The sequence below is a fragment of the Lynx canadensis genome, chromosome B3 (assembly GCF_007474595.2).
Source record: "Lynx canadensis isolate LIC74 chromosome B3, mLynCan4.pri.v2, whole genome shotgun sequence".
In the NCBI taxonomy this organism is placed as follows: domain Eukaryota; kingdom Metazoa; phylum Chordata; class Mammalia; order Carnivora; family Felidae; genus Lynx; species Lynx canadensis.
Window position 1 is genome coordinate 4,771,865 of NC_044308.2, and position 27,353 is coordinate 4,799,217.

The following is a 27,353-nucleotide window of genomic DNA, read 5'->3' on the forward strand; positions in this document are numbered from 1 at the left end:
GTAGTTGCAAATGGCAAGATTTCATTCTTTTTGATTGCCGAGTAATACTCCGTTTTGTGTGTGTGTGTGTGTGTGTGTGTGTGTGTATACATATGCGTGTATATACGTATATATGCACATATGTATATATATGTATATACATATGTGTATATATATATATGTATATACACACACACACCACATTGTCTTTATCCTTTCATACACCGATGGACATTTGGGCTCTTTCCATACTTTGGCTATTGTCGATAGCGCTGCTATAAACATGGGGGTGCATGTGTCCCTTCAAAACAGCACACCTGTATCCCATGGGTAAATGCCTAGTAGTGCAATTGCTGGGTCGTAGGGTAGTTCCATTTTTAGCTTTTTGAGGAACCTCCATACTGTTTTCCAGAGTGGCTGCACCAGCTGGCCTTCCCACATTTACATTCTCTTATGAGTTGCCTGTTTGTGTTTCTAGTCCATTTCTCTGGGGGAAATATTTTATTTTATTTATTTCAAGCATTTAAAATGTACATATGCAAAAAAAATGTACATATGCATGTAAAGATTATAGATTATTAATTCCTTGTAAAGATTATAGGAGGTTATTAATTCCTTGTTATGTGTTGCAGATTTTTCCTCCAGTTTATCTTTTTTTTTTTTTTTTATTAAAAAAATTTTTTTTTTTCAACGTTTATTTATTTTTGGGACAGAGAGAGACAGAGCATGAACGGGGGAGGGGCAGAGAGAGAGGGAGACACAGAATCGGAAACAGGCTCCAGGCTCTGAGCCATCAGCCCAGAGCCCGACGCGGGGCTCGAACTCACGGACCGCGAGATCGTGACCTGGCTGAAGTCGGACGCTTAACCGACTGCGCCACCCAGGCGCCCCCAGTTTATCTTTTCTTTAAGAAAATACTTTATTGGGGCGCCTGGGTGGCGCAGTCGGTTAAGCGTCCGACTTCAGCCAGGTCACGATCTCGCGGTCCGTGAGTTCGAGCCCCGCGTCGGGCTCTGGGCTGATGGCTCAGAGCCTGGAGCCTGTTTCCGATTCTGTGTCTCCCTCTCTCTCTGCCCCTCCCCCGTTCATGCTCTGTCTCTCTCTGTCCCAAAAATAAATAAACGTTGAAAAAAAAAAATTAAAAAAAAAAAAAAAAGAAAATACTTTATTGCCTTATAGACGTTTAACTGTCTTTTTTTTTAATTAAAAAAATTTTTTTTTAATGTTTATTTATTTCTGACAGAGAGACAGAGCGGGGGAGGGGCAGAGAGAGAGGGAGACACAGAATCTCAAGCAGGCTCCAGGCTCCGAGCTGTCAGCACAGAGCCTGACACAGGGCTTGAACTCACAAACCGTGAGATCATGACCTGAGCTGAAGTTGGATGCCTAACCGACCAAGCCACCCGGGCACCCTTGAATTCTTTATATGTTTTGGATATTGACCTTTAAAAAAAATGTTTATTTATTTTGAGAAAGAGCATGCAAGCAGCAGGGAGGGGCAGAGAGAGAGGAGAGAGAGACTCCCAAGCAGGCTCCACGTCGCCACTGCAGAGCCTGATGCTGGGCTTGAACTCACAAAACTGTGAGATCATGACCTGAGTCAAAACCAAGAGTCGGTCACTTAACCAACTGAGCCACCCAGGCACCCCGGATATTAACCTTCTATCAGTTACTTTCTTCAGTTTCATAGGTTGTCTTTTCATTTTGTTGATGGTTTCCTTTGCCTCTGCAGAAGCTTTTAGTTTGGTGTAGTCCCACTTTTGTTTATTTTTGCTTTTGATGCCTTTGCTTTTGGTGTCAAATCCAAAAAAATCATTGCCAAGACTGATGTCAAGGAGCTTAGATCCAATATTTTCTTCTAGGAGTTTATGGTTTCAGGTCTTAGGTTTCAATCTTTGACCCATTTTGAGTTGATTTTTGTGTGCAGTGTAAGGGATCTATATGTAGATTTATTTAAAAAAATTTTAAAACAAAGGGCACTGGGCTGGCTCAGTCAGTAGAACATGTGACTTGATCTCAGGGTTTTAAGTTTGAGCCCCACATTGGGTGTAGAGATTACTTAAAAATAAAATCTTAAAAAAAAATAAAATGTACTTATAAAGCCAAATTAAATGCTTATGTTTTATAAGAAAACTCTATCTGAGTTGAGAATCAGTGGTGGGTTTAGAGTTAAACTGAAATACTTAAAACCCTATTTAGTGGACAGAAGGTGGAGAGATACCACCTTTTTCCTGGGAGGGTTATCTGACTTTGCCGTGTTTAGACTGTCCTATGGAGCTCAGCCCTGTTAGGCTCTTGGAGTGACATGGTAAAAGCAGTCATTTACTGAGGGAGGATTCTTAGCTAGGAATCAGGGTCTGGTTATTCTGCCTTTGCTGCTAGCTAGCAGGTGACCTTGGGTAGGCCTTACTCTAACTTGGAAAATGAGGGGCTTGTGCAAATATGTATAGCCTTTGGGTAAGCTTTTGGACAATAAAAAAAATGTTTCTTTAATGTTTATAATTTTTTATTTTGGAGTTATACATTTATTTATTTATTTATTTATTTATTTTTAACATTTATTTGTTTTTTAAAATTTTTTTTTTTTTCAACGTTTATTTATTTTTGGGACAGAGAGAGACAGGGCATGAACGGGGGAGGGGCAGAGAGAGAGGGAGACACAGAATCGGAAACAGGCTCCAGGCTCTGAGCCGTCAGCCCAGAGCCTGACGCGGGGCTCGAACTCACGGACCGCGAGATCGTGACCTGGCTGAAGTCGGACGCTTAACCGACTGCGCCACCCAGGCGCCCAACATTTATTTGTTTTTGAGACAGAGAGAGAGCATGAACAGGGGAGGGTCAGAGAGAGGGAGACACAGAAACTGAAACAGGCTCCAGGCTCTGAGCTGTCAGCCCAGAGCCCGACGCGGGGCTCCAACTCACGGACCGCGAGATCGTGACCTGAGCCGAAGTCGGCCGCTTAACCGACTGAGCCACCCAGGCACCCCTGGAGTTATACTTCTAAAGTCCTTTCCTTAGGAATTAATTGTAAATACAGGAGAACTTGTGTACAAACATGTTCCTTGGAGGATTATTTAATAGTTGAAAATATTTGGAAGTGACTAAGTGTTCAACATAGGTGACCAATTAAGCACTTAGTAGAATTTTTATGTAACTTAGTCTTCGGAAATTATATAATAACATGGAAAATATTCATAAAATATTAAGAAATGTCTAATAATTTTTTCTAATAGATATGTATTATTATATTAAAAAAAAAACCCAAAGGGATTTGCCCTAGAAGTGCTTTAAGTTCCTGGCTCTCGTCTTGTGATTCTGTGGTTTAGTGGCAGAGGGGGAAATGTCTCAGATGGCTGTGGAGGGCAGACAGGAGAGTTTGTGGTATATTCTTGGGACCATGGTAGAATCTAGACTTCTGCTGACATTGAAAATGACAGAGTAACATAGCACCCTACTTCGGGCTCTTAACTTTTCAAAGCGGTTTGGTCCTGATTCAACTTACTTTATTCTCAGCCACGAACCACGTGGTACTCTGTCGCGAAGCAGAGTCCACCCCACGTGTGGTGACTTGGAGGGCAGTGTTGGTTTGGGGCCGGTGGAGAGATGCACTGTGTTTTGCCCTCCTTTACCCCTTTTCACCAGCTCACCGTCGGCTCTTCCGGCCTGGCATCGTGTGATGCGCACTGTGTCCTTGACCGCACAGAACTTCTGAGCCTTCCTGTGACTCAGGACTGTCCCCCAGGGAGGGGCCAGGGTGAAGGCTTGGGGGGGACCTTGCGGTGGTCCTCCTTTCACTCTGATTTTGGTGTGGTCGTCTCAGAGGACAACCAGAACACGTTTGGAAACTGGCTCCGATTCGAGGCAAAAGCTCACGCTGTGCTCTTCCTCCGTAGTCTTGTATGTGTTTACTGTGTTTGGAGGAGAAAATTAAGTACTTTTTTCCTCGGGCCATTACATGGTGAAGGGCTGGTTTTGGCTTAGACTACCGTTGTTCTAGATTTGTTTCTGTTAATGAGAACGCAAGTTAGACTGTCCCCTGAGAGCGGGGGCTGCCAGGAGGCGTTTGCCACGAGCTTTTTAGCAGTAAAATATCGGAGGGCCGATGCTATGAGATGTGCCCTTGGGCTACAGCTGCTTTCCACACCGGCGACCTGCATTCTTTTTCCACATTGCCCTTCTGGTCTTTGGGCTCTTGCGGAGGTGTAGTTTGGGTTTTGCAACGGTTACCAGTTGGTATCTAGTTTTAGTTACTGTGACAACTCTTCTGGAAAACTCATTTGTTCCCCCTGCCCCCGACCCCGTGACCTTTAAGTTCTACTACCTGAAAGAAAAGCCAGAGGTGAAAACTTACTATCATCGAGTAGGGGGAATAATCACAAAATTCCCCGGCCATGCCTATACCCAGCCAGTATTTATTTACTTAAGCACATATGACTATTTATAGAACCTGAGAAAAACAAGGAAATTGTTGCTTTTCCTTGTCATTTTGTAAAAATTCTGAGCAGTAATCTCAGTTTGGAAAGATAGAATTAATACAAGAAAGCTTATTCTGAATTATAAAAGGAACAGTTTATATAAAAAGCAACAATTTACAGAACTACGATAAATCTAAGTGTGGTACATCCTTAGCAATTTTATTAATACAAAGAATTATATAAAAATACATAGATACATGTACATATTATGTGGCCTGTTTTTCTACTGGTACATTAGTGTTTTCATGTAAATTTTCACGGGTATGTGTGTGTGTCTATAAAATATGGGATAGTTAAATGTTTCTTCCAATTTTACTTGGCTTTTAATTTAAACTTCTGTATGTCAGTGAACATTATAAATGCTTCATTTTTATGTTGTCCTGCTTGGCAGTAAATGTAGTTTTTACTTCAGTTGGCTATGTCTTTCAATATTTTTTTTTTGTCTTTTCACAATTTAACACTAGTAAAATAGACCAGGCAACAGCCAGTGTCTGGGGAGTTTTTTTACCAGTATGTGGGGATACCAGAATGTGGGGATAACATTGGCTGTGTAAAATTTGAGTAGAATAATTTTACACACACACACACACACACACACACACACACAAATGAATAAAAGTAAGCTCTATGACCATTGCGGGGCTTGAACTCAGGACCCAGGTGCCCCAGGTAGAGTAATTTTAAATTAGGGGTTTTTAATATGGAGTCTGTGAAATCTCTGAAATGACATATTAAATTTAAGTACATGAAGGTAGACTCCATTTTTTTCTGGGGAGGGATTTCCTTAGATATTCAAAGGATTCTGTGACTTAAAAATGGTTTAAAAAAACCATTGCCTTAAATGATTTTTAGTTACCTACATTTCTGTTGGCAGAAAATATATGCAGATGTGCTTTATTTTATCTTGGGCCTGCCTGACATCTCTGGAGAGGTCTTCTAGGGGAAATGTAACTTTCTTTTCCTTTCCCCTTGACAGCCTCCTCCCCCCATCCTCTGAAAAACACGAATTAATTTTTACTGCTTCCATTGGCATTTCCTTCCCTATTTTAGCTGAGATGATTGGCTATTCATGTAACCCCAAAACAACCTCAAAATCTGAACCTAGAAATTCACTGTGGATTCTGAAACTGGAAAAGAACATCAATAAATTTGAATTTCTGAACAGTTGACATCATGGCTTCAGTTATAAATGATTTTTCTTAGGAGTTCTGCAGGAATAACTTAGGGACTGAGGGTTAGAGCCCGAGGTTCCTGGGCAGTTGGGGTCTGAGGAGCCAGGTGTCTCTGCTGTGATGGGAGAGGGGAGCCATATGAAGAAGGTGGCCGTGATGCTTGGGGTTTTTCGCAATTTCCTTGCCTCTGAGATCTGACTGGGTCAGGACAAAGATGTGGGTGCAATTGGATCTTAAAGGAGTATTGCTTATGTTGAACTTAAACTCCTCCAACAAGAAGGGAAATGAGGCTCAAAGTCTCTTAAGGAAGAGCTCAGACCTTCCCTCTCTTCTCATGTCGTCTCCCCTTTTGTGCAGGTGGATGGAAGCATGCCTCGGGGAAGACCTGCCTCCCACCACAGAGCTGGAGGAGGGCCTTAGGAATGGGGTCTACCTTGCCAAACTAGGAAACTTCTTCTCTCCCAAAGTGGTGTCCCTGAAGAAAATCTACGACCGAGAGCAGACCAGATACAGGGTGAGTCCTTCTTCGCTCGGTGCTTTAATTTCCATAAACTTAGGAGAGAAGGTTAGTGGACTTTATCCTGTGTAAGAGTTATTGAGAAATATGTGTAGGTGTGTTTATTCCCACAAAATAAAGCATCTGGCAGAGTGGAGAAAAGGGTGCAAAGTCAGAGTAGTAAAAGATGACTATCTGTATTTCTGATATAATTCTTATGATGGTGTGTACCTAGAAATCTTCATGGTCCTTGATGGATTTTTGATTTCTTAAAAAGTAGAGGAAGTAACTAGGGGGGGGATTACTACTTTAATCTTCACCAAGCACTGAGATTTGTTGGCAAACTGAAAGCAATAGCAACTTTAGGAAACAAGGTCCCCCTGGAGTTCAAGGTAAATTGGGAAAGCGATCCAATTTCAGGAAACTGAGGTACATGAAAGGGTTTGATTCCTGTGGCCGAGGGCTCTGAAAAAGAAGACTGCTTGGTTAAGTTGGAGTGTTGACAAGGACCAAAATCTGTTGTGGGGGAGTTTTCCCATGAGCGCCTCTTTGGAAAAGGATGAGCATAAAAGGTGGAGGACTGAAAAACCAAGAGCAGATGGAAGCGGGGCAATGATAGGAATTGGGCCAGAACCTGGAATGAATGAAGGATGAAGACAGAATCAAAAGAGATGTTTACGTTTTATGTTTTAAATTCAAAGGACGACAGGAGTGTAGGCAGACCAAAATCGACATCCCAAAGAGAAACTTTCCTTTTCTGAAGGCAACTCTGTTGAGTGGCGTACCGTGTGGGACGGAGCAAGAAGACACTTAAAGAAGAGTAGAGACTGTATAGCAATAAAAATAATAGTCCTGTCCCTCCTCCCGTCTGGAGAGTGAATCTTGCTGAAAAACAGCAGACATAGAGGTTTAGAGGGGGATATTTGTATGTGTGGTATCCAAACCCTGATTAATATGTTTAATATGTCAGTCTGTAAGTATTTTCTCTCTGCCAGCCACCACACTGAGTGCCTTATGTACATTTTCCCCTTGTGTGTTTACACCAAACACATACAGTGGGTGTTAAAGATGGGGAAACTCAACAGGGTGAAGTGACTTGCCTAGTGTCACCAGTAGGCGGCCAAGCCGGGAGGCGAATCCAATATAATTGGACTCCAAAGATCACTTTCTGTAAGGCTCAGCTCTACAGGAAGATTCCCTAGATGGTTCTATTTTTTTTTTTTAAGATTTTATTTTTTTTAAATAAATCTGTACACCCCATGTGGAGGTCAAACTCACAACCCTGAGATCAAGAGTCATATGTATGCTCTACCAACTGAGTCAGCCTGGCTTGGCTCCAGGTAGTTCTTAAGTGAGGGGAGCTGAGATTCGGGTTTTGGGGAGCGGAATCTTAACACAGTGCTTTAGACAGACCTTAAATGTAAGGGGACCTTGCAAAGTCTCATAAGGGGACCTTGCAAAGAGTCTTTATTTAGTATTTGCTTCAACATTGCCAACAGTGCCTAATTGTCTCTTGTTTGTTCTAGGCAACTGGCCTGCACTTTAGACACACTGATAATGTGATTCAGTGGTTGAATGCCATGGATGACATTGGATTGCCAAAGGTAATTTATGTGATATTCAAGTTCGGGCTTAGATAAGGTTGTTTTGGCATGTAGTTGTCATTCTACCTGTAAAATTATTCTCAATCGGATCTTTGGTGATTTTCTTTCTTTTCTTTCTTTCTTTCTTTCTTTCTTTCTTTCTTTCTTTCTTTCTTTCTTTCTTTCTTTCAGTACTAAAGGATCTCTTTCTTCTGTTTGTTTTAGGAAATAGTTTTGTTTTTTTTTTCTTTCGTTCTTTATCTTTATTATTACTCATTCCTGCTTTACCTTACCCTAGAGAAATTCCCTATGATGTCATTTACTTTTACTATATCAAATTGTAGACTTAGATTAAAATTCATGTACCATGAAATCTACCTTAAAAATTTTTTTTTTAATATTTATTTATTTTTGAGAGACAGAGCACAAGTCGGGGAGGGGCAGAGAGAGGGGGACACAGAATCTAAAGCAGGCTCTAGGCTCCGAGGTGTCAGCACAGAGCCTGACGCAGGGCTTGAATTCACGAACTGTGAGATCATGACCTGAGCCAAAGGCAGATGCTTAACCGACTGAGCCACCCAGGAGCCCCAAAATCTACCTATCTACCTTTTTAAAGTATATAATTCAGTGGTGTTTTGTTTTTTTTTTCCACAAAGTTGTTAAATTAAAATTTGACTTTAGGAAATATTTTAGAAATGTCATTTTCCAGATGCAGAATAATCATATCTGCAAGAGAACATAATGGGTTATTATTTTATGTTTCAAATTATAGAGGCAATATAATAACATGTACTTCTTATATCTTGTTTTGGTGATTTTTTTTTAAACATTTTTCTTGAGGTATAATTGCTAGACAGAAACTGCACATATTTAATGTGTATAGTGGATGAGTTTGGAGTAAGTGTACATCCTTGAGTGTTCTGCTCAGGAGTTTATTTAGCATTGCTGTTAGATTGCTGTCTCTAGACTCCCCCCCCCCCCCCCTTCTGTGTTGAATCCATAAAGCCATGCTGTATTGTCAACTCTTAGAGGTGTGGCCATCTTTTTTTTTTTTTTTTTTCCTTTTTCTCTTCCATATCTTTTGACCTAAGAATTCTACTTCTAGGAATTTATCCTTCTAGTAAATCAGACAAGCCCAAAGAGATGGATATGTAAGATTTTTTTTCAGCATTGCTTAGGATAGGAAAAATTGATAGCACCCACATATTCCTTCACTAGAGGTATTAATTGTATTGCAGCCAATCATACACTAATACAGCCATTAGAAAGCATGATATCAATCTGTATTGGCAAAGGAAGTTGTCTGTGATGTGTTGGGGGGAAAACAAAACAGGCTAAGGTAAGAGTTTGTGTTTTGGCTAAAGTGAGATTGCTATTTTTATGGAAAAGTTAATATTCTTGGGAAAAGTCTATAAGGAGATAGTAGTTTTCATTTCTGTGAATGGGATTAAGGGGTGGTTTTTATTTTCTTTATAATTTCCTATAGAGTCTAAATTGTTGTAACCAGAGAAAGATGAAGAAAAAACGGGAGATGGGGAGTACCAGAGAGTGACTAGAACCACTCAGAAATGAACATTTGATATTTAGCATTGTTTTGCACATCTGTGTCTTGAATTGAGCTCAATCCAGAGCCAAATCTTTGTAGAAGACTAGCTTTTGTCCTCTTTTTTTCAGAGCCAGATACTGAACTTCTGTTCCTCACACTGGTGGGTTTGAGAATTAGGCCCCACAAATGTCAGGAAAGGCAGTATGTCAAGTTCTTACACCTACTTTGCCTTTCTGTGCACTTGTATCTTCTTGTGTCTGTTTTTTATGTGGTATGCCCCATTGGCAATGATGATTTAACCTTTATAAACACTATTAAAAGCTTTGTTAATATGTGCTATTATGAGTAGTATTGTTACTACAAAATACTTTTTTTAATGATTTAATTTTACTACTTTTTTTTGTTTACTAATGGTAGTATGTTATCCTGGACCACAATTGCACCAAACATAGAATTCCCCAAAGGCTTTCAAGGACAACAGGGTTAACCATGGCTATCAGCCTTGAAATGTCCACCCTACATGATTTAGGTCCAGAAGACTTGAGTAATGTGGACTAATGATACTTAGCCTAAAAATTGTTGTCCATAATAAAATGTATGATATATAGTTGACAATACATACATATAGTGATTTGGGGGATGTTCTTTCCTAATCTCTTCATATGGTATAAGTAGGCTAAATATAGAAACTTAAGGTGATAAAGCTTTTGGTTCTTATCCCTTTTGTCTCTTTATTATAATTGGTCCTCTTGGCTACCTCCTCCAGGAAGTATTTTGTGGTTTTGACTTTGATTTTTAAATTGTTTTAAATCTGTTCAACTAGTGCTGTCTTCCTTATGTGTTCTATCCTAATGGTGGGCGTCCCTTGAGATGCAATCCTTATTTTAGCTACATTCTCTCATTCTCATGGTTTCAGTTATTTTGAGGACTTTGCTATAAGATAAACACACTGTCTTCAAATGGCTGCTGGACAGTTCTCCTTGGATAGCTTTTTACTAGCTAGAATTCCTCCTATCTAAAAGTAAACTTTGCTTTTTCCCCAAGTGAACCTCCCTCCTCTGTACTAAATGGTAGCCTGTCTTCATTTCCCCAGTCATCCCGTCTCAAAATCTTAAGGTTACCTTAGACTCCTAAATGCAGTTATTCCCCAAACCTTCCTCATGTATTTGAAATGTTTCTTTTATCCGTTCAAACTGCTTATCAGCCTGCCTCCTTAGCTTCAGTTTCTCCACTATTCAATATATCCTGTATCCTGTCTCCAGTCAGATCTTACAGAGACTCTGTTTTTATCCTTGGCTCCAGAGCTAGGACTTCTCTGTGGCCCGCATATCAAGTTCAAACTCGTCTGACGTTCAAGGTCTTCTTAATCTGATATATCCTACCCTACCCAACTGTATTGTTCTATTACTTTCTAAAATATAGTCTGTACTTTTTTTGGGAAGGGTATCTCATCGTGACCGTAATGTTCACCTTTCGGGAGAAGACATCTCAGTCTTGGGAGGTGAGCATGTAGAACTTGAAAAATTATCAAAAAAGAGGATTCTGCTACATCCCATGTCTCAAGGGGGGTGGTTCTTTCTAGTTGAGAGCCATAGGTATTGTGAGAAAAGCATGAAAACAAACACCATGTGTTAAGGACTCTAATAGATACAAGGTGCTGCAGTGCTCTTCCTATTGCCTTAGTTAAGCCCTTTTACTCTTATCCAGATTCTTCTCATTGCCTCATAATTCAGTCTTTCACTTCTCGAAACCACTATTACTCCTTCTCCCCCTAAGTTATAGAACGAATTATATGGTGCCACATCACCATGAAGATAGGTCTTGAAATTGAAGATTACTCCTAATCTAAACTTGCTATGTTCCTATTCAACCTCATTCATTAATTCATTAAATATAGAGCCACTCCCATGACCTTGGCTCTGGGCTTAGCATTGAACAACATAGACCTGACCCTTGCCTTTCATGTAGCTTGTAGTCTGTTGGAGGAGTCAAACAGATAATAACACAAGTAACTGATTATTTGTGGTAAGTGCTACCAAGGAGAACCACCTATCTTCCACATTCCCATACATATCCTCTGTTCCAGATACTTCGTCTGTGTATCTTTTCACTTCTCCCAAGCATATAACACATTTTTAAAAAGATTTTATTTTTAAGTAATTTCTACGCCCAACATGGTGCTTGAACTCACAACCCCGAGATCAGTCAGTCGCACGTTCTGCCAACTGAGCCAGCCAGGTGCCCCACATACAACACATTTTAATTTTTTGTAGTGTTTTTCAATGTCTAAATGTAGTAGTTTGCATAATTGAAAGCACCTAAGGAAATGTTCATTGGTTAGCTACTACTCAGTCTAGGCATGGTGTATAGTAACTGGGAAGATTGTAGTCCTTCAGAGCTTCCTACATTTGCCAGTGATTTCAACTGGATGAGAGCTTGGTGTCATCTGCTTGTAGCTGAGTCGGCAGTAAACAAATCACTTTCACATACCTGGTGAAATTCATTGGGTTGACCAGATGAGGCTTTTCCAACTAGTGCTTTTTCTGTTTTATAGGATTTTGTTCCTTATATGACTTGTGATGAATTAATTGTCTGTTCCCCCTAACGAAATTACTTGCTGAATGGCAATAATGTTTGCTAACTGTTTTATTTGTATTGTTGATGATTGGTGAATGATCCAGTAGATGGATACCTTACTCTGCTTCTTTTATTTCTCCTTAGATTTTTTACCCAGAAACTACAGATATCTACGATCGAAAAAATATGCCAAGATGTATCTACTGTATTCATGCACTCAGGTAATCAGATTTTCTTGGTAAAATGAACAGTGTATGTAGATACAGAGAACGGATTGCTGAATTGCTGGAGGTGGGGATTAGGGGGTAGGCGAAATGGGCGAAGGGGGTCAAAAATTACAAACTTCCAGTTATAAAATAAGTAAGTCCCGAGGATGTGATGTACCACACAGAGATTATAGTTAATAATAGTGTATTGTATATCTGAAAGTTGCTAAGAGAGTAGATCTTAAAAGTTCTCAGTACAAGGAAAAAACGTCAGTAACTGTGGTGGTGGATGTTAGTGGAACTTACTGTGGTGAACATTTCACGGTATATGCATCTATTGAAGCATTGTGTTGTATAACCTGAAACTAGTATTATATGTCAGTTCTCTCTCAGTAAAAGAAAGCAGTTTAGGAACAACATCTGAATAGAAGATACAGCTTTTTGTCCATGGTGTGATGAAAAAGTTTTGCATCAGCTTCAGAATTTTCAAATAGCATAGGATACAGTTGTCTTAACGAAATGGTGAGAAACAGCTGTGTTTTTCTAGGAAGTAGAGAGAAGGGATTTATTCCCATAATAGCAGATTATTTGGCTCTGAAAACATAGAATAGTGTTTCATTATTGATCTACTGTTTCTGTGAGCTGTGCATTTTAGTTGAGATGCAGTTCCTTTCCTTCTCATTAAAATTTCTTTAAAAAATTTCTTGAAAATTGCAAAAAGTATATACATTTCAAAACTTTCATTGTTTACTATTTTGTTGCAGGCCAATAGCTGAATTAAAAAATGCCCTGTGTTAATACTTTAGTAGTATAACTAAATTTTGTCAACATCTTCAAATAATGCCAGCAAATATCAAATGGCTGATTTTTAATTTAGTTTTCTAGGTCCTCACCAAGCCATTTGTTCAGTAATTTTTATGTCAAACAAATATGATAAATAGGAACTGAAACTAAGTATATTTTTTTCATAATTTCATAATAAATTTGGAAGATGATTTAATTTCAGGTCCTTGGCTCTTGGAATCAACAGAGTACTGTATTGGAAGGAAGAGGTGGTTTGCGTGGAGAGAGGGGTGCGGTTGGGTGGGAATTGGAGGCAGTAGTGTGGTGAGTCAGAGTGCTACAAACTTACGTGATGGCTATAGGGCTAAAGTAGAAGGTGGAAGAAGTAAGTGGGCCATGAGTATGGGGTTTCTTTGCTTGGGCTGCCCATTTTATTTTATTTTATTTTATTTTATTTTATTTTATTTATTTTATTTTATTATTTTTAAAATAAAGTTTATGTATTTTGAGAAGAGAGAGCAAGTGAGCAGGGAAGGGGCAGAGAGAAACAGAGAGAGAGAATCCCAAGTAGGCTTTGCACTGCCAGTGCAGAGCCCGACATGGGGCTTGAACTCACGAACCACAAGATCGTGACCTGAGATGAAATCAAGAGTCGTGTGCTTAACTGACTGAGCCACCCAGGCGCTCCAGTGGGCTGCCCATTTTATAAAGCATCCTGTAGGTGTGCTTAATAAATACTAATGATGTATATAAATACATGTATAATATTGACCCATGAGAAGCCTATTGTCTCCAGTTGGATTGAACATGGGCCAGACCCTTGGTATCTCTGGAATAGTCTGAAAACTACAAAAGAAAGACTATAGCTGAGGACTGGTCGACGTGCCACACGCTCTTGTGCCTTAGGTTATTCTGTTTCCGTTGCCTGACTGCCCTTTACTCCCTGGTATAACCCATGTTCCTCTCCAGCTGCCACTGTGGAATGCCACTGTTCGTTGATACCTTCTTTTCCTTTTTCTCCCTCAGATGGAATTAGCTCCTTCCCATCTTTGTGCTCTTCTAGCATCTGCACATACCTCCTCCTTCAAGTATAGGGCTTTTATACTGTACTCTGGTTATTTGTTCTTGTAGCTGACTTTCAGAGGACTCCTTGGGGACAAAGACTATTTCTGTTATTCTTTATCTTTGTGTCTCTAGTACTTAGATGCCTAGCATATAGTAGGTAGCCAATAAATGCTTGTGGTCACAATCCTACATTATAAAAAATCTTCCTTCCCCCTGTTCTGGCTCAAGGGGATATTTTATACCCATAAATGAAAAAAGGAAATGGTTCTTTCTTTTTATCAGATGACTCTTCATGTTTATCTCAGTGTATCCAGTCACATTTTAATTGAATTCCCACCTTCTTGGTGATGTTTTGGATTTCCAGTGACTCCAGCTCATTCCTTTGTCTAAACTCCTGTGTTTCTTGGTTTCTAAGTTATATATTGTTTCTTTCATGTGTTTACTGTCTTTCTCTCTCTTAGGTATTAGCATCTTAGAGACAGAGGTCATGCTTTACATTTCTTCCCCACCCCCACCCCCCCAAGGTACATAGCATAATATTGGACAAACAAGAACAACATGAGAATTTTTTAAAAATGTTTAGGAATGGGTGGGATCTAGGGGAATGTTCAGATTGCAGTGATTTCAAATGTATGGGTCTGAGCCAAAATCAGATTAACTCTGAGTATTGTGACTGGCTGTGAGTTACGTGAGGTCTGTGTTGATAACCTTGTGAAGGTTGTACCTACAATGGGTATCTGAACTTGGCAGGCAAGAGGCTGAGCTGGCGGAACTCTCTGCGAGTTCTGCAGCCATGGCCTTCTGCAGCGTAACCTGGGTCCTTAGCCCTCAAATTCTCTGAACTAGAGATGAAGAAGTAACTCTGCCTTTCTCATGATGGAGTCAGAATCGGGAAGGAAGGAAGTCTGCTCTTGTTTTTCATTTCTCTTCAGTTTGCAGCCCATGCTTGGGAAGTATACACAGAGCAATGTGTTCTGGTTGGTGATTTACGATTTCTTTCCTCCCTAGAGTGTTTTTCCTGAAGTGCCGTCAGCCCTTGCTATATAGGCACTTAACACCTGCCGGGAGCCTCTTCTTTACCATATAGGACAACAGTATCGAGGCAGATTCCTTGCCTCACTGTGAGGGGTGAGGCACCATCTCCCTTTTGGATCAGTAGCAACAAAGAAGCATTATCTCCTTGTTTCTTGACTAGCGTTATTCCAGAGATAGTCCCCGTATTTAGTCCTGCTAAATTACTTTTCTGGATTACATTCCACCCTCAGATAAGACCCTAATTCATTATTATTTTGCATAGGTTTGTATACTTCATTTCCATTTCCTCTGGTGTTTTATCTTTCTAAGAACTGATTTGGAGGTTAAATGGGCCCATAGTCATGTATCCTAAATTCAAAAGAGATGTAAAAGCTGAAAGTTACATTTAAGTTTGGTTCAAACAGACTTGTTGGTGAAATCTGATCAGAATTAATTGAGGTTATTTAGAATATGTATCTATTTACTGTGATTATGTGTCTGTTTCTCTTCAGAATAGTAGTGTTTTTGTTTAGGGGTGCTGCCTCAAGGCTTGCTGGGGATGTCTTCTAATACTGTATATACTTACATAAGCAAACATTACATGATACTATATATACTATAAAACATTTCTAGTATCAGAGAAATTCTAATCAGGGATCAGGGATCGTGCTGCACTAGATTCTGTTTCCTGTCAACTGCTGTGTTTGTATTTAAGATCTCTGCGATCAGCCTAGTGACTTCTTCCAGGTTACTCTGTAGTCAGCAAAGATAATAGGAATCCCAGTAGGCTAACATAACCTCCTTCCCCTTATTGCTGTAAAGTAGAGCTTAAATAGGAAAAAAGAAAAGAAAAATAAACCTGAGCTCAGTACAAACTAAACATTGTAGGTGCCTAACAGTTATTTGTAAAAGTAGGCATGGGAGAATAGGAGCAAAGATTGGAAAAGGGGTGTTTACTGGTAGGACTTTAAAGGTTCAGCTTTTAGGTTGAATATTCTCTGTTCTGTGCAAGAGGATCTGAGTGGTCCTTGTGATTATATTCATAGCTCCACCTTCTCCTTAAAATATTCCTAATCATTGAAATGAGATAAAAGAAAGATGATGCCTATGTCTTAGCTTCTCCTCTACTTTATTTGTAGCAGCTAGCTACATCGTAACTTTAATTTACTGTTGGAAGACCTTAAAAACGAATTCGCTCCTTGAGGCTGTTAAAATGACACTCTTGCAATTTCTTTTTTTTTAATTTTATTTATTTTTGAGAGAGAGAGCACGCGCGTGAGTGAGCAGGGGAGGGGCAAAGAGAGGGAGACACAGAATCCGAAGCAGGCTCCAGGCTCTGAGCTGTCAGCACAGGGCCCGATGTGGGGCTCAAACTCACGAACTACTAGACAGTGACCTGAGCCGAGGTCGGATGCTTAACCGACTGAGCCACCCAGGCGCCCCAGACGTTTGCAATTTCTTAAAGTATGGCAGCCTCTTTCCTCTTTCAAAGTAGAAATAAAAGAGGAAGAAATTCCTCAAGAAACGTATTCTCACTAATTTGGAATGCAGGTGGGCAATATGTGGGAGAAATAATACATATAATGGGGACATATTACAGGTGTAGAATGTTATTGGCTAATTTGCTTTGGAAAATTTGTTAAATAGAGTTAAAATCTTCTGAGAGAGGAACTTTGTATAGTTCTATTTTGAGCATTTTACTCTAAAAAAAGGACTTAATCATATACGTATGGTTCATACTTGTATTTATCTTAGAAAATAATTAGCTACTCTGAATGCATAAATTTGAATGTGTTTTCAGAATGCTTGACTTTTTTTTTTTTTTTAGATTATACATGTGAGTTTATTATATATAATTTAAATTCTGGTCAGTTCTGTGAATGCAATGTGTATGATCCATATTTGTGTTCAGATAATACTGAGCTTTATAGATTTTTTGCAAAAACTGGAGATTGTTCTATTGTGTTTATGATTTGTTTCTCAGGGTGTTATATTTATTCCCTTATTGCTAGGCTGTCAATGTCTTGCCCATGTCCATCCCTGTCAAGCACCCTTCTGATTTACTGATTCTGATCTGCTGGGTCCTTAGAATCCACTTAGGCTAACTCAGGCTTATAGATATTTACTTATCCAGCTATCCATCTATGAAATATAAATATTTATTAAGAGGTTCTGGGTAGACATTGGTGAACAACTTACTGTTCCTGCCTTCATGAAATTTGAAGTCTACTAGATTTTTTAAATTTAAACAGTAAATATATATAATATTTACTGTAAGACTCATAAATTACCTGAATGAAACTTTTCCAGCAGCGATATAAATTCAGTTAATTTAATTTATTAAAAAAATTTTTTTTGATGTTTGTTTTTGAGAGAGAGAGAGACAGTGTGAGCAGGAGAGGGGTAGAGAGAGAGGGAGACACAGAATCTGAAGCAGGCTCCAAGCTCTAGACTGTCAGCACAGAGCCCAATGCGGGGCTCGAACCCATGAACCGTGAGATCATGACCTGAGCTGAAGTCGGACGGTTAATCGACTGAGCCACCCAGGCGCCCCTGAATTCAGTTTAACTAAGACTTTCTATTTGAATCATTTTCATGGGACCTTTCTCAAATATCTTATTTTACTTAAAGCTTATTGATCACAGGAAGGTAAACAAAAGTGAAGATTCTCCACTTAGATTAATTGCATCCACATGTATGTCAACATCTAATTATACACTAGATTTGTACCAGGACTGGGACTTGAACCTGTGTCTTCTGACTCCCAGTCTGGTGCTTTTTGCATTGCACTATGTGACTTTCTAGGACAATGTTATGTAAAACTGAAAAAAGGTTCTGAGGTAAAGCATGGTAACTGCAAAGGGGACTATGGTAGCATGCAAGGAGTCTGTGTTCAGAATGTTTCTGTTCTTTATGTTTGCTACCTTTCCCCTTCAGTCTAAGAGCAGCAGCTAGATGCAGTGGGAGGCCTAACTCTTTTCTGCATATCGTGTCTTCTAGTTTGTACCTGTTCAAACTAGGCCTGGCTCCTCAGATTCAAGACCTATATGGAAAGGTTGACTTCACAGGTAAGGAGTTGCAAACTTGGCAGGAAATGCTTGATTTATGTAGAAATAGCCTGGAGAGTCAACAGTACCAATCTTAAAGACATAGGGCTTTAAAAACACTCTGGCAACAGAGATCAAAGAAGGATAAGTAACTTATTTCTCCTGGTGTGCTGAGAAGAATGCTAAAGTTGGAATTTTAAACTCTGTTTTCTCGTTTCTGACGTGAGTATGATTAGTGAGTGTCCATTTTCCTATATGTAAAGTGGGAATAGTATTAATATAAAACACAGAAAATACATAATACCGTATTAGCATCTAACATGAAATATCCATGCATGGTGAAAACACTTAGTCTTTTCCTTTGCTTCTCGCAAGTCCCTACTGTGGGCAAAGCAAGGGGTATGCTATGGGGACTGAGATAATACAGTGGTGACAATTAAGTAATTAAAAAATTTACCTTATTTACCTTATTCTTTGTGTATTTGCTCTAGTAGATGCTTGCTTGAAGATATGGGGGCCTGGGGAGAAAAAGAACATTGGTCATATTGGTTAGGGGCAATATAGATTCAAATCTTTTGAACTGGTCATTGTTTTGTAGGCTTGGGAATTTTAAATTGAATAAAACTTTTATCTGTGATATTTTTCCTTCTAGGGAAGTTGTTCACCAGACCTAGGGCAAAGGGCCGAACCTCACATGTTGTTTCCTTTATCATTTGGCTTCCTGCCTTGGAAGGAAAATTGTTTAATAGCAGTAGTGACTTGGTGTGTGAAGACCGAGAAGGCTGGCCGGCCTGTGGGTCACTTGTTGTTGAGCTCCTTTTAAAGCTGCTCCATTCATAAGTTCATTGTAGAAATGCCACAAGTAGCAGTTTTGAAAAACTATTTTCTGTAGGGCTGTTTTCACGTTCTAGTTATTTTTGATGTTCTTGATAATAGTAATAACGGTTAGTATCTACTCAATGTACGTTATGTGCCGGATGCTCTGTTAAGTGCTTTCCATAATTATCTCATTAAGTCATCGTATCAACCCTACGAGGTAGCTACCACTTTATCCCATTTTGTAGTTGGGGATGCGGCTTCCTTCTCTGAGTTATGGAAAGGTGCTTAACTTGCTCACCTGGGTCTTTATCCCTTCCTGCAGAAGAGGAAATCAACAACATGAAGATTGAACTGGAGAAGTACGGGATCCAGATGCCCGCCTTCAGCAAGATTGGGGGCATCCTGGCTAACGAACTCTCAGTGGATGAAGCTGCATGTAAGGAGAGAGAAATTTTGTGGGTTCAAATGGGATTGTTGCTACCACTTTCAGTAATGAATACTATAGAGATGGTCTTGGAATTAGGAATTTTGCTAGCAAGTCAGTAGATGTAGCTTTTTTTTTTTAAGTTTGAGAGAGAGAGCACGAGTGGGGGAGGGGCAGCAAGCCAGAAAGGAAGAGAGAATCCCACTGTCTGTGGGTCTTAAACCCATGAACCATGAGATCATGACCTGAGCCGATGTCGGATGCTTAATCGACTGGGCCACTCAGGCACCCCAGTAGATGTAGTTTTAACACCGCTGCCATCTTCTGTGCTGTTATTGGGAGTAAGTGCTTGGTTCTGATGAAAATGAAAGCATTTAGAAATTGAGTTCTACATTTCAGCCCCTCTTTGAGTGTCTTATTTTTTTTAATGGTACTTACATGATGATTAAGGGTGAACATTTCCATAACGTACACTCCTTGCAAGGCTCTTTTATGAATATTTCCCTGTGGGGTTCCAAAGTCAGCCTCCCAGACATGGGTCACGGGCAGAGCTGTGACTTTGTGCATCCGAAGGAAGAGACGAGGCTTACAGGATTCAGGGCGCCATTCCTTCAGCCCCAGTCATTGTTTCTCTATCGTGACGAGCCTTTCTCTGCAATAGGGGGTTGTAACGTTGTTTTGTATGTGTCGTGTACGTCCCTTGCTGTATATAACTTATGTGTTCTATGTTTTGAAATTTTTTTTTTTTTTTTAGTGCATGCTGCTGTTATTGCTATTAATGAAGCTATTGACCATAGAATTCCAGCTGACACGTTTGCAGCTCTGAGAAACCCCAACGCCATGCTTGTAAATCTTGAAGATCCCTTGGCTGCCACTTACCAGGATGTGCTTTATCAGGCCAAACAGGAGAAAATGACAAATGCTAAAAACAGGGTAAAAATGGAACGTCTGTTCTTTCTAGTTGATCGATATTCTTTCATTGTTCGCTATAACTCCATTTTTAAAATCAGTTTTCTTAAAGTGTGATTTACATACAATAAGATTCGCTCATTTTACATGCATGGTTTGACGAGTTTTGACAAATGTATATGGTTACAAAACCATCATCCCCAAAGTCCCCAGGTCCCTCTTCATAGTCCGCCTCCACTACTCCTTACCCCTTGCCCTTGACCCCAAGCAACCTCCAATCTGAACAGATCACTGTATTTGCCTTTTTTAGAATTACATATAAATGATAATGGATTCACACAATATGCAGTCTTTTGGTATTCGGTTCCATTTTGACTTTTAATCTTGAATTTTGTACAAACTGACGAGAAGTTCTGACATCTGGTCTTAGGGTGTGCCCGTTCTGCTCGGGTCTGAGGCAAGGATGCAGGCTCACAAGTGGGCAGGACGGGCTTCACCCGTGCTTCCTGCTCAGGCTCGTGTTCTCCAACTCTGGGAGAACCTTCGGGCTTGTCATTAACAAGCAGATCTGCTTTTTACGTTTTTAGTTGATATTTCTGTAGTGTCCCACAACTTAATGAAGTTGTGCTTCATTAAGGATTGCAAGCCACACCCTTACTCTTTGTTGTCTTTTGGTGGGGGAGAAGTACAAGTATGTTGCTGTGGGTCGTCTTAGAGACCTGAACTGATCTGTGACTTTTTTACTCATCTTCAGACAGAAAACTCTGAGAGAGAAAGGGATGTTTATGAGGAGCTGCTCACTCAAGCTGAAATTCAAGGCAATATCAACAAAGTCAATAGTAAGTATGTCCCTGACTCAGGTACCTGGAGAGACGTTACAGAACAATAGGAATGTTGATCTGTTCTTGCACCGATGACGTGAGTTTATTTATCAGTGGATTTGTTTAGGAACTATTGCTTATTACTGTTTTTGTGTGTTTGTACGTCTTCTGTTTTAGCTACTGTTGTCCTCAGGTGGGCCCTCGCTATTCTGTTTGCTCATCTGTCTGCTGTAGCTTCTGGACTTGCCTTGTTGGCTAATTTCACTCTCTCACCCTGTGTTAATACACTTTTTAAAAAATCGAAATAGTGACTTTTCCTATTTTTAAAGTAATATTTTTATTTTTTTTTCAGAGAGTAATACAAGCTATCCAGAAGTAAACAAAAAATACACAGAAAATTAACCCCTCATCCCCTAGAAATAACCACTATTAGCATTTTTTATGAATATCCTTTTCAAAACATTTTTAAACAAAAATGAGATTAAAAAATGATTTTTGTATATACGTGTTACATTCTTTTGAGAAACTAATTTCTTGAAAGTGTCACTTTCACTTTATCACTCTTCTGCTAAAGAACCTGCATTATTATTTGCTGGACAAAATGTCTAGTGGAGTTCTGTATTTTGTATTTTATGCATACTACTCTGTACAAACTCATCTGCCTAATTGTCTCCCATATTCACTCCGTCCATTTCATGACTCATGAAGGAGTCCTGTTCTGGAGTGGCTCAGACCTGGGACTTGGTCTCTTGGCCTCTTACTTAAATTTTTTTAACATTTATTTATTTTTGAGAGACAGACAGACACACACACACACACAAAATCTGAAGCAGACTCCAGGAGAGAGAGAGAGAGAGAGAGAGACATGTGCGCGCGCGCGCGCGCGCGCACACACACACACACACACACACACACACACACACACAATCTGAAGCAGACTCGAGGCTCTGAGCTGTCAGCACAGAGCCTGATGAGGGGCTCGAACTCAAAAACTGAGATCGTGATCGGAGCCAAAGTTGGACACTTAACCGACTGAGCCACCCAGGTGCCCCTCCTGGCCTCATTAATAGCACCTGTGGCATAAGTCGTTATGCAGATGATGAGATAATGCGTGTAAATTACATGGCATTTAGTAAGTCCTCAGTAAACATTAACATTATTATAGCTTTTGCTAATGGGGTAGTCTCCTCACTATAATGGCCTCATACCTTATCTCTTAATCTGATTCAAATTATACCCATCATTCAGGGTCCAGCTCGATTCTCACCTGCACCCATTCCATCTCTCCCACAGCATTTATAGACCACACGATTTTATACTCAATTACATATTGTCTTATATTGCTTGCCTTTGTTTCTGACATCTCCGTAAATTCCTTAAAGTACAGATTACTTATGAGTTATGCTTCCTTTGAGATCCCTGTAATTCCTAGCATAATGGTTACATTTGATTTCAACCAGACTTGACCTTGTTTTGCTAAAGGTAATAATAATAGTAATAGTAATTCGTGTCCTCTTTGTTCATTGGGAGGCCCTAATTTCTCTCTTGAACCAATACTCTGAATAACTAGAGAGACTTTATTTATTTATTTATTAATAATTTGAGAGAGAGAGCACGAGCTGGGGAGGGGAAGAGAGAGAGACAGAGAGAGAGAATCCCAAGCAGGCTCCGTGCTGTCAATGCAGAGCCCTATGCAGGACTTGAACTCACGGACTGTGAGATCGTGACCTGAGCCATAATCGGGAGTTGGTTGCTTAACTGACTGAGCCACCCAGGCGCTTCTAGAGAGCCTTTAGAAGTTTTTAGCAATTCCATATGATCAGAAACTCTTAAATCCTGACCAGGAGTATTTGTATTCTGTTGCATTCTAGTTCATTTGAGATAATGGTTTTCTGAACAGAGTAATAGTTCCATGCACGTATGAGTGATGTGTTGTCCTGTATCTATATGAATATTTAGGCCAGCAAATTAAACTAGAGTGTCCTTTTATAGTTGTGTGAGAAGAAAGCCCAGCATGTTTCCTGCTGCACACGGTGCATATAACAGTCTTTGTTTCACTAAGATTTTTTTTCTGTATTGTTTAGGATTTTATAACTGTGGTATCTTGACTTGGCAAAGTGTATGAGAGTCTGTTATAAACCTGTGAGGGAAGAGCCATAGTATATGTTTTTAAAGTGTTCCATTCATATTCTCATGTGGTCAGAGGAGCAAAATAATACAAATTCCTTCAAATAGCTTTCAACATGGTACGGATGATAAATGTGCGAATGAGTAATTTCAGGGCAACTTGCTTAGAACAAAATATCAAAGCTTGTATGAGGTGCATCATAAAATAAAGAAGGGAATGATGACTTCTCGTTGGAGGTTTGTATGGGAAACTTCTCTGGATAAATAAGGCAGGATTCCTCATAGAGGCACAATCTTTTCTAATCGTAGAACCAGTCTGAAGCAAGAGAAAGTTGTATGCTAGGAAGATACAGGAACTTTAGGTCCAGAATTATCTTAACATAATTTATAGATAAGATTCTTCCCCTAAGGCTGTGAGAACCAGCAGTGAAGTCAATGCCCCAGGAGAAAGCTGCAGGCCAAATACTTAAAAATGAGAAAAAGTTTTTGAATAAGGAAAAGTGATTAAAGCTTAGTGGAAAAAAATATTTAAATAATGTTCTAAACTTTATCATCTTTATAGTATAAATGTTAGTAAATGTTTATTTAAATATTTACGTATTTATGTAGTAAGTTTATGCTTCCAGTAAAAGCATAAGTGACTAGATGCGTTTGTAGATAGGTAATCTGAGATTCTACTTTGCAGACCTAGAGAAAGCCTGGTAGTTACCTGATTTTATTTTCTGTCCCCATTCCTGTAAAAGTTCCACAAAGATAGAGATAACTTGTTTTGTTCAAAACCGTATTTGCAGCATAGAGCAGGTGCTCAGTAAGGGTTGAAGGAATGGATGGTTAATTGGCTAATGGTCACATAGACCTGTAGCCATGACTGAAAGAGCCATCACCTTGGTGTGGTAATGAATTACTGAATTGCAGGTGTATTCATTGGGAAGAAGTGGATAGTCTCTTAGGAGTCTACAGTGAGACCACAAATCCATTGAAATTTAAAATCTTTTTCTTTTTGACACCTTATATTAATTTTTTATAATGAAAACATTAAAAATTTATAAGTGCTGCTATGTCCCAAATATTTTGATTTTTAGGATGTTATTATTGATTTGTTTTGCTACTTCGGTGATAAAATCAGTTCAACTGCATGGAGGGAGAATTCTTTTCTCTTTTAAAAATAAGGAAACTGATGGGGCGCCTGGGTGGCGCAGTCGGTTAAGCGTCCGACTTCAGCCAGGTCACGACCTTGCGGTCCGTGAGTTCGAGCCCCGCGTCGGGCTCTGGGCTGATGGCTCGGAGCCTGGAGCCTGTTTCCGATTCTGTGTCTCCCTCTCTCTCTGCCCCTCCCCCGTTCATGCTCTGTCTCTCTCTGTCCCAAAAATAAATAAACGTTGAAAAAAAAATTAAAAAAAAAAAATAAGGAAACTGAAAATCGTACAGTAATTATCATTTTCCAGTGGTTATTATTTCTGAAATCAGAAAGTACTGTATTCTGACTTCCAACCTAATACCTTATTTATTTTACAATATGCAGAGTGCTTTTGTGTACATTGATTTTATTTAATCTGAACAATAACACTATGGGGAAGGTGTCTTTATTATTTTCAGGTAAAGGAACATCTAGGTTTTCACTGCCAGATGTAAAAGACCTTATGTGACCTCAGGTTCTATGACTAGAAGTAGAGAATATCGAGAGGGTGTAGACAGCCCCTTCCATTCCACATGGTCAGACCACCTTTGCTATCTGGGCTCTGACTCCTGGGTGGAGTGTGTTTAGGAGATGGGGGATAATGAAGGGATTCGGACTGATGCTATAAAGAGGAACTAAGGCTGTTTCTCCTGGGGTAGACTGTCATGGGGAAAGAGGGACTGGATGTATTCAAGTGTCAACACTAGGGTGAAAACTTTAATAGTTTTTGTTTTGTTTTGTTTTTTAAAACAAAATTGCCCAAAGATGTAGTAAGTTGCCATGGGAGAAACTTTCTCCTGTGTGGTAGTTTAGGCAACAATTTGGCATTTAGAGGGAATTTAGACACGAATTGGTTTGTACTGATGCCTCTTTTAGTGCTACCCATAGTGGTGCCAGGGTGTCTACATCTGGAAGCTTTTAAGTAGGCCTGAGGCATGGTCCAGGAATCTTTTAACTCTGATGAACAGCCCGGCTGGGGCCCCTGGACTTGATGCCTTTAAGATTCTCTTCCAATGCCAAGATCCTGTGCTTCTGTGATATTCCAGAATAAAGGCCATCTGAACTATATTTCCCTCATCTGAAATTGAGATTGGTTTGGGGGAGGGAAAAATACTCTAGACCGATGTTTACAAAGTGTTTTCTTAAGCTTTGGTCTTTTTTCTTCCTCAGCTTCTTCTGCATTAGCAAATGTGGATCTGGCCTTGGAGCAGGGCGCTGCACTGGCCTTGTTCAAGGCTCTGCAGTCCCCCGCGCTGGGCCTTCAAGGGCTGCAGCAGCAGAACGGTGACTGGTACCTCAAGCAGCTCCTGGGTGATAGACAGCAGAAGAGACAGGTAAAAGTGTCCTGGGTCGAACCCGCAAGCTTTCACATGTAGCCATTCGAATCCTGTATTCGATCCTGTGTCGTTTAAAGATATTTATGGAGGCTTTTTCCCCTATAGTTATAGTATCACCCATAGTTTTTAGTATAACTTTTACTCCCGCATATAAATGCAGGATTTTATTTATTGAAAAAAAAAATTTTTTTTTAATGTGTATTTATTTTTGAGAGAGAAAGAGTGTGTGAGCAGGGAAGGGGAAGGGGCAGAGAGAGAGAGAGAGAGAGAGAGAGAGAGAGAGAATCCAAAGCAGGCTTCAGGCTCCGAGCTGTCAGCACAGAGCCTGATGTGGGGCTCGAACTCACGACCCGGGAGATCATGCCCTGAGCCAAAGTTAGATGCTTAACCAACTGAACCACCCAGGTGCCCCTAAATGTAGGTTTTTAAAATATCCTCAAGTGGGGTGCCTGGGTGGTTCAGTTGGTTGAGAGTCTGGCTCTTGATCTCAGCTCGAGTCTTGATCTCAAGGTCCTGAGTTCAAGCCCCGTGGTGGGCATAAAGCCTACTTAAAAAAAAAAAGTCCTCGGGGGCGCCTGGGTGGCTAGGTCGGTTGGGCGTCCAACTTCCACTCAGGTCATGATCTCACAGTTTGTGAGTTCAAGCCCCGCATCGGACTCTGGGCTGACAGCTCGGAGCCTGGAGCCTGCTTCGGATTCTGTGTCTCCCTCTCTCTCTCTTCCCTTCCCCAACTTGTGCTCCGTCTCTCAAAAAAAAAAAAAAAAAAAAAAGTCCTCAGGTAAAATACACATTGTTTTTAGCTGTCTTTTGCTTTTAGAGTTGTAAATCTTAAACACACCCACCCTCCGAACCTGACCACCCTTTCACTGAAGCATCCTTCTTAATCCCCCAGCTAGATGCCATTGGGGAAAACTTGAATTTTTTTTACATTCTTACTTCAGGAATTTCTACTTAAAAGAAAACACACGTCACTAGTTTCCTCTGGCCAACACTGGGAAAGTACTTAATGTGCAGTAAAAGTACACTGTGGAATTGTACTTAGTGGGTTTTTAGAACAAATATGAGTGGCTTTCTTTTTGTCTGAATGAGGACAGTGTACATTATACAGATTCCCAGCATATATCAGCCAAAGTCAATAGCATTAATGTGCTAAGGAGTCTATAAACATCTCATCTCAATATTTTGATGCTTCTCACAAACTATTTTTTTTACATGTACTGGTGTCTGGAAAGTCACTCTACCCCAGATTTGGCAAGGGCTTTGGCTCTACCCAGGGCTGCTACTTTGCACGTAGCCTGAAGCTGTCACTTAGGCCTCTGGTTCTTTGTCCCTGTGACTGCTGTTGAGATACGACAACTATAAGACCTGGAGGCGTAGGCATGAGAATCCTTATATAAATGTTCTTTGCTTGGGGCGCCTGGGTGGCTCAGTCGCTGAGAGTCCGTGACTCTTGATTTCGGCTCGGGTCATGATCTCACAGTTTTGAGATTGAGATCGAGCCATATCAGGCTCTACCCTGACGGCTTGGAGCCCGCTTGGGATTCTCTCTCCCTCCATCCCTCTCTTTGCACCTCCCCCACATGTTTGTGCACTCCCCCCCCCTCTCTCTCCCTCTCTCTCTCAAAATAAGTAAATAAACTTAAAAGAAAAACCAAGTTGTTTGCTTTTCTTAGGGTGGCCAGGCGGATCCCCTGCAGAAGGAGGAACTGCAGTCTGGAGTGGATGCTGCCAACAGCGCTGCCCAGCAGTATCAGAGAAGTAAGAGCCCCCCCTGAGAGGCCGAGTGGGGCTGATGT

The 27,353-nt window shown here is 40.2% G+C and overlaps 1 protein-coding gene across 1 annotated transcript in view; it reads left to right on the forward strand.

Annotated features, from left to right (window-relative positions):
- The window catches only part of IQGAP1 (IQ motif containing GTPase activating protein 1), a 103,378-nt gene that overhangs the window by 25,693 nt on the left and 50,332 nt on the right, over positions 1 to 27,353 (forward strand). Inside the window, exons 3-11 of the mRNA XM_030317324.2 lie at positions 5,984 to 6,140; positions 7,649 to 7,726; positions 11,973 to 12,049; positions 17,897 to 17,964; positions 19,085 to 19,198; positions 19,941 to 20,119; positions 20,850 to 20,934; positions 25,391 to 25,554; positions 27,231 to 27,315. Coding sequence (XP_030173184.1) covers positions 5,984 to 6,140; positions 7,649 to 7,726; positions 11,973 to 12,049; positions 17,897 to 17,964; positions 19,085 to 19,198; positions 19,941 to 20,119; positions 20,850 to 20,934; positions 25,391 to 25,554; positions 27,231 to 27,315 — 1,007 coding nt within the window. The remainder of the gene's footprint in view (positions 1 to 5,983; positions 6,141 to 7,648; positions 7,727 to 11,972; positions 12,050 to 17,896; positions 17,965 to 19,084; positions 19,199 to 19,940; positions 20,120 to 20,849; positions 20,935 to 25,390; positions 25,555 to 27,230; positions 27,316 to 27,353) is intronic.